Genomic DNA, 8,084 nt, shown 5'->3' on the forward strand with positions numbered 1-8,084 from the left:
TCAAGGGATTTCATTTCTCCTCCTGCTCCACTTATTCATCTGGATTTACAGCTAGAGTCAGCGTTACCATCTATTTTTACACTTTTTTTGAAATCTCGTTTTGTTTCATTTTTTGTTTAGTTTGCCGCCGAGAATTAACATTTGTTTCGTATTGTATCTTTCTTTTTAATCTTGTTTCCCCCCCCTCTTTTTTTAGACGTTCTTGTCTTCTATAGCGTGATTTCCACTTTCAGTTAGTGTGGCAAGTGTGACAATATCTTGTTGCGCTATTAACAAATTCAGCAGAGAAACTTTTTTTTTTGCTGGCTTTGATTTCAGTTATTTCGAGCTTTGTTTTTTTTTTTGGGACTTGGAAAAACAATTATCCACCATGCACAAGCTGTACATTGGGAATCTAGGCGAAAGCGTGACTGCCGAGGACTTAGGAAAAACCTTTGACGACCACAAGATCCCATACTCCGGACAGTTTCTCATGAAAACCGGCTATGCGTTTGTGGATTGTCCGGACGATCAATGGGCCATGAAGGCTATCGAGGCGTTTTCTGGTGAGTTAAGGTGGACTACTGACCACCAAAGACCCTCTTCCACCTTTAGTTTCATTCATTCTGAAGGCGAGCCGTAGACACCGGTGTATCACCACGAGTGCATGCCCACATTGAGCGGTGTGTGCCCCACTTCCACTACCCGTCAACCTCCGAGGCTCTTTACATGAACATGCTGGATAAAAATAAATCCACACAATTATTTAACTGCTGAATGAATCGTGGTGTGTGTGTGTGTGTGTGTGTGTGTAGAGCTACACGCCCAGGGGGGAGCCATTCAACTTTTGCAGGGGGGAGGGACACACGTAGTGTAAACGTAAAGCTATACAGTAAAGCCTGAGCGAACGTAAAGCACTAGCCTACTCTACTATATTGCTATTTAACCAATGGAGGTCATGTAAAATGCTGTGATAAACAAGGCTCGCCCGTTTTCGGCCTCAAAATGTGAATGTGAGTGATTTTTTCATGTGCTTCTTTTCCTGTGATATATAATGAAGCCTTGCTGGTTCCCCTCCCCCTTTAAGCCGGCTCTCCACTATGACAAAGATAGAAAAAATATCTTACCCTGTCTACTCACCGAAACAGGCCTCACAACCGACATTCATCCAAAAATCGCCTAGCTGCACCATTGTTGTAAAAGCTTGCTTCAGATGGAGGCTCGGCTGCTTTTTTAAAATTTTATTTTAAAGGCCGTTTCTCTGTATTCTCATGATTTCCTACATATGTAACGTGAGTAGCCAAGGTCGCCATGCCAGTCAGCTCCCCTCTGCCTCTTCTACATGAAACCTCACCAAACACCCAAACTCCCAAAGACACACTCCCTCTGCGTACAAGCACAGTGGACTTTAACCCGTTTACACACAAACATGGCCGGTCACTGTACAGAAAATAAACCCACGTCTAGCTGTCACAGAGTATCTCTTGAGGCTTTGAGAAGCTCATTTAAAAGGCAGAATGTAACATGCCTACACACTTTACTTCCACTGTTCCACGACTTTTTCAGCTAGCTAGTGTTTTAAGCACACCTGAACATTCCCGCCTTCTCTTCTTCTTCTTCTACGTTTCTGTTTTTTCTACTACTTTAAATAAGTTGCAGCTTTAAAAGTTAGCAGTGAGGGGTCCTCCACTATAGCAACGCACCCCCGAATACAGGATATTCCCACCATAGGCCTGCAGTATAGCACAGGCCTACAAACAGTTAGCATGTAGCCACAGTGTGTTTTTCAACCTCGGCTCTTTTCTCTTTATTTTCAGGTAAAGTGGAACTTCAAGGGAAACGTATTGAGGTCGAGCACTCCGTCCCCAAGAAGCAAAGGTACTAAACAGCATTCAGCACTGTGTCACCCCCCTCTCTCTCTCTCTCCTCTTCTTCTTCTTCTTCCTCCTCCTCCTCTTCCTCCTCCTCCTCCCCTTCTCCAAGACCCCCTTTTTTCATGTGTTGCATCACCTTGTTCAGGCCTTTCTTTAATGAAGTTATAACTGTATACAACTATTTAATTCATGTGCATTAAGTGGCGGAGGGGTTTGTTGAAACGTTCCTTTTTGGACTGTGTCTGGAGCCATATTCGAAGCTGTTTCCGGCTGCTACTTTTAGGGCTTGTGTTGGTTGTGACAGTGTTGAGCTTCAACTTTGTCGGCCATTGCTGTGAAACTGAAGCTGTCACTGCTTTAGCTGGAGCTGCTCCCCGCCGTGCTGTGTGGTGCAGTTAAGGGTTTTTTTTTTTTGAAAATGGTGGCATTGCTTGAGTGGTGTTGGGTGAAGCCAGTAAGCATGTAGAGATAATATTCTTCGCTAGGTCATCACATTAGGATAGAAGCAGTCCTGTAAGCTGGCAGGCTGCAGGCCAAGTCTGTCATGAAGCCCGCAGTTTTTACACTCACTTAACATAAGATTCAGAATTACACAGGATAATATGCATTAAGGGAAACGTGTGTTTATATCTTGTATAACTTTTAAAAGTCTGTTTTTGGAGTGCATGCTTCATTATTAATATTTTACTCATACACATAGTTTTCATGCATGTACTTCTCCACAAAATTGGTGTGGTGTGTGTGCCTGTGAATGCTTAATTTAATTAAACATCTGGCTGCGAATTATTTAAAAAAAAAAAACGACTTCTTCTACAACTCATTATGACAGATTAATGTTCAATTGAGGCTAATAATAATTTATTTAATTTACTCCTGACTTGTTAAAATATTTCCAGCAAAGGTGTGGTTGTTTACTTTGTGTGATTCGAGTCTTAATAGTTTCAAAATGTTCAATAAACCGAGCACAGCATTTGTGTGAAATGTCACAGTTTTCTCGTAAAATCACAACAGTGTGTTTGGAGTTTTTTTTTTTAATGGAGGATAATTCTAATATTTTTATATTACTTTGAGCTCTTTTTTTGTTTTTTTCCCTAGTTGGGAAATTAAAGCAGAACTGTGGTGTGCATATTTTACACATTTGGTGCATCTGCACACCAAAGCATTTTAATGGAGGAAAAAAATAGAAGCTGTAGTTTTAGTATTTAAAAAAAAAAAAATTGGATTTTCAGGGTCCAGAGGATAAACTGAAGTCCACTGTAGATCAGCTGCTCTGTGCTAAGAGCCAGACTTGACCTGCTTTAAACAGTATTATGGAATTCGCCTATAGACCATCATTCATGCCTGTAACCTTTGGCACAGATACGAGGTGAGCAGTCAGCACAGCTCTCCATGTTCCGCCATTTGGCCACATGTGTGCGTATGTGTGTATCCCATGATCAAAATGGCCTGTGAGCTTAGCTTTCATTATTTTTGATCCACTTTTAGCTCTAAATAAATCATCACATTTATTTTCTAATTTCCACTCGTGTGCTTTTGTGACAATCTTGCTAAATATTTGAATTTGAGCTGGTTTTTGTGCGCCCGCCCTGCGCCACGAGAACACACCAAGCAATGTTGCAACACAGATCCGGCGCAAAAAAAAAAAAAAAGAATGGGGAAGAGGGGGGGGCACAGTGTGATCTTTATGTTAATGTATGGCGTGAAGCAGTGGGTCTGAATCACGTAGGAGTCAAACTAAAGAAACAGGTCACTTGCAATGCTCAGGGAACCAACATGGCAGCAGGCTGTAATTTCTTCTAATCACCCAGCGGGTCGGTAAATTATTCTGATGGCGCTGCCGTTTGTGCTCAGAGCGTCCCAGACCTTCTCTGTGATAACCTTGAAGAGCCATAATGATAAAAGGTGATTTGTGAGTATAGGGAGGGGGGTGGGGGTGTGGGGGGCACTGTGGGTGAGCTTCAAGCCTTTACCGTGGCTCTCTCCACACAAACACGTGGTGTGTCCACGCAAAAGAGGAGTCACTCCACGTCAGGCAGTGTGAGGGCAAAATGGCGAGGCAGTGAGTGAAGCAGGAGCACAGTGGAGGCTGCTGTGGGGCTTCACTGCGTGTCGTTCCGGGTCTGCTCAGCGCCCTGCTCGCCCTGTGCTCCACAACCACTGGCCTACTTCACATGTTTCAATATTCCTATGTGAAAGCAGACAATTCATATCGAGGGAGGGAGAGGGGGAGAAGAGAGGGGTGGGGGGGTGGAAATATATATATTTTTGGAAGCCCATTCTTAAAATGGCCGTTCATACACTCCCAACAAGCCACAGGCACATTATCCAAAAAAAAAAATGATGTGCCAAATAATTGTGCTTAAATGTTGATGTCAAACATCTGCTCAGCTGTTCACCGTCCGCGCACATGTGAGACGTTTGAGTTCACACACTTTTACTTCATTATTTTGTAAATGTTTTAAAAACCCTCCAACAACAGTTTAAAGTGTAGTGGCGTTTTTATTAATGAACGTCAATGTGAGCACACACACGAGAAGATCCAGAAAAAAACCCCAAAAAACCCAACTGTGACGGTGGTGTAGTTTTAATTTATTTACATATATATTTCACAGAAATACGTGTCAAGCTGCTCCTGTAATCCTTTTCTTTTTATTATTATTATTTTTGAAATTTGTCTGTATTCTTGTCAAAAGTCAGTTTGTGTGTGTGTGTGTGTGTGTGTGTGTGTGTGTGTGTGTGTGTGTGTGTGTGTGTGTGTGTGAGTGAGAGAGAGTTTGGAGGTCAGTTGTTGCTGTTTGTATGACTGCTGGCTGCTGTGTGACTCTCATGAAGTCAATCAGCTGTGTTGGATCCTTTAGTGCACACCTCCAATTGAAATACGTGTGTTAAAAAACGCCATGAAGTTGCTGTGATGCATGTACATGGAACCAAACTGGAGGTGTGTGTAGCCTGTGTGTGTGGGAGGGAGGGGCGTGTGTTTAGTGGGAACAAACCCTTTTTTTTTTCTCTTTTTTCTTTTTTCTTTAAAGGGGGGGAGGGGGCCGCCTAGAAGTTCTAGAGTTCAATTCCTCCTTTCTGTTCTGTTCAAAGTGTCTCTGCTGAGCCCTTACAGGCTGCAGGGGGCGCCGCCCCTGACTGCTGCTGACCCCTGACCATGTTATGGACGTGTACTGTGCTATATATGTGTGTGTGTGTGTGTGTCTGTATAAAAAGGACGTGCCAGTGAAAGATGGAGGGGTTTTGCGTTTCAGAGACGGTGATAATATTCATCATGAAGTTGACTGAAATGTGTGTCAGGCTTGCAGAGGTTTGTGGGAGGTCAGCTAGAGTGGTGGAGGAGGTGGAGGGTGGGGAGCTGGATTGTGTGTGTGTGAGGAAGGGGTTGGGGGTGGGTAAATGGTGTAGGGGGGGGGGGGGGGGGGAGTGTGTTCAGAGGGAACAAGCTATTGGCCCTTTTGGAAGGAAGATAACGTATAGAATGGCAGTATGTGTGAGCGTAAAGAGAAGCAGCAGCAGCAGCAGCACGACAAATGAATGAATCTTCTACTTGTGAAATGAAGATTAACTGATTGACCTGCACAGACTCAATTTCAACAGTATCTCTAATTTTTCATTTATTAAAAAAAAAAGTGAAAATGTTCTGAATCCTTCATGTAAAAAGACACATTGTGCTGCACAAACTGAGCACATAAAATCACTTTGACTTTAATATCTTTAAAGGCTGCTTAGAGATGATGTGTTTGTATCTTTAGAATTACAAATGTAACACAAGAAATTGTGGCAGCAAATTCTATGAATTAGAGAAATGTTTATTAAAGGGGAAAACAATTTAAACACCCAGTTTATGACTAATGTAATCCAATTATTTCTTTTAATTAGATTTAATTAAATTTAGAAAAAGTTTTCATTTGAGTCTTTTTTCCTCTAATTAGATTTAATTTTTGTCTTTAATCCTGATTGGACTGTCAGAGCACTACATGTGTGTTCATTTAAACTAAACAAGGACAAAGAAATTGACCCCATTTTGTAATATTTCCAGATTTAGGAGTATGGTTGTGTGTGCTCAGTGTGTGTGTGTGTGTGTGTGTGTGTGTGTGTGTGTGTGTGTGTGTTATAGTGTAGAAATATTTAAGGATTGATTTTGGCAACTTCTCACCTTTTGACATGAAATCCAGTAGTTATTTTGAGCTTGAGGCATTCTACAAATAAAATGAAAATTGGTCTGTGCTCTCGAGGAATAGAGACCCGCCCCCCCCCCCCTCCCAACCGCCCCGCTCACTCACACCCCTGCTGATAACTAGACTTGGATCTCCACAATATGCACAACATGCAGAACTCCAGAAATGTTTCCATTTGATTAACAATATAATGTGATTAACTATGAGGGCTTTTTTTTTTTTTTTTTTTTAAAGTACATCATATGGTCTCATGGTGCATGTTTCCAGTTAACCTGTTATTTATATTATTCCCAATAAATTCCCATAAATGAATTCCATGTGACTCATGAGAACACTCTACATTCACTTTCATTCACAACCCCTTCCTCTAATTGTCTTTGCATATGACAGACTGTCAGTAATCTTTAGATAATATAGGTAAAGGCATTAAAAACAATAGCATTTAATATCAGATTGGTAGTTTTCAGTGTTTAGAGAAACCAGCGACTCCAGCATTTGTTCTGTAATGATACGATTGACAGCAACTTAATGAATTGGTCACTTCCTCTTTTGTGAACTTCCTCAAACCAGCTGTTGTACTTTCTCCTTTCCATCCTCACTGCTCCAAAACAAGTCTCTGTCTCTTTATTATTTGCTGTAAACATGCTGGCAAACTCACTTATTATTACCCCACTTTATTATTAGTTATTAGTTGTTGTGCAGTTAGAGCTCATCTTGTGTTTAGTTTGGGTTAATTCTTCAGTAACTGCAACTCAATACCTTCTGCTGCTTATTCTACACCAGACTCCATTCAGAAAACCTGCCATTTTATAGCTAAAGTGAAAAAACCAGCCACATGCTGTAAAGCTTGATAAGAAACTTGCAAAAACAGTTTCTATTATTGTTAGATAGAGGGGAAAAACCCAAAATTTGCTATTGGATTTAAGTTTCTCATCTAAGAACATTAAAAAAAAACTAAGTATCTTTTAGTTGTTTTCTCTATTTTGAATCCTTGTGTGTTCTATTTATCGCTACATCTAAAATAACTGTAAGGTGTTACTAAGCCAGCTTGAATACCAATACAGCAGTTTGCTTGCTTTCTGTCCACGACTGTGAGTGTGATTTCAAAATCTGCCCCCCCCCCCATCCTGCTCTCGTCACCTATATTCCATCACCATCCATCCATCCATCCGTCCGTCCAAGTTCATCACAAACCGAAGCGACGCCACTTGCTTTAGTGAGTCACTCCTTCTGTCATCCATCCCTCCATCATTTCCAGCCCCATTAGTACGACTTCTATTTGAAAACACACACACACACACGAATTTCTGCTTATTACATTTCAGTTTATGTAGAATGAACTAAAATAGTAACACATCTTCCTCCATATCTCTTCTTCTAAATGTGCTTCATAATGAACCATCCAACAGCTCATGCATGCTTTGAATAGAAAGAAAAGAAACATGGAGGACAGATGAGGGAGCCTCTATGTCCAATCAAAAAATATGATGTCACTTCCAGATATGAGTTTATAATGTTAAACAGCTGCTGGTGTACTCTATAATCATATCTTCACCAAATCTGTCTTTATATATCATTAAAAATGCTATATATTAGTCATCTGTATTTTTAAAAAAGCAATATACCAAAAGCCACTTTATATCTAACTTCCTCCGAATTAAACATTTTTTAAAAAGAGAAAGAAATCATCTTTCTAGTCTTTTTAATTTTTGAAGTATTTAGAATCTGTCAAGCTACCAAATCTCCCTTTAAGATTTAAAAGTTAGAGTAAATCTCAGCTGTTTACCTTCTGTACATCATCAAGTTTGCATTAACGTCACCAAACTACCTTTTTTGTTCCCCCCCCGCAAGCTATCAACCACTTCTCACACTTCTCACACTTCCTCCCGCTTTATTTGATCAAACTGCTGTTTCTGCTTTCACCTCAGTCCACTTCCACCATGAAAACCATCTGACACACATAAACACATTTATGATTATTATCCTATACCTGCGTCTATTAAAGCATGAACTGAAGAAATACACTTAAAGGTCACATTAAAGACTGCAGGAA

General features: G+C 40.7%; 1 protein-coding gene across 1 annotated transcript in view; it reads left to right on the forward strand.

The window, feature by feature from the left end:
* The first annotated feature begins 370 nt into the window (after positions 1-370).
* The window catches only part of igf2bp1 (insulin-like growth factor 2 mRNA binding protein 1), a 55,077-nt gene continuing 47,363 nt past the window's right edge, over positions 371-8,084 (forward strand). Inside the window, exons 1-2 of the mRNA XM_062438760.1 lie at positions 371-545; positions 1,797-1,857. Coding sequence (XP_062294744.1) covers positions 371-545; positions 1,797-1,857 — 236 coding nt within the window. The remainder of the gene's footprint in view (positions 546-1,796; positions 1,858-8,084) is intronic.

This window comes from Scomber scombrus, chromosome 18, assembly GCF_963691925.1.
Source record: "Scomber scombrus chromosome 18, fScoSco1.1, whole genome shotgun sequence".
NCBI lineage: Eukaryota > Metazoa > Chordata > Actinopteri > Scombriformes > Scombridae > Scomber > Scomber scombrus.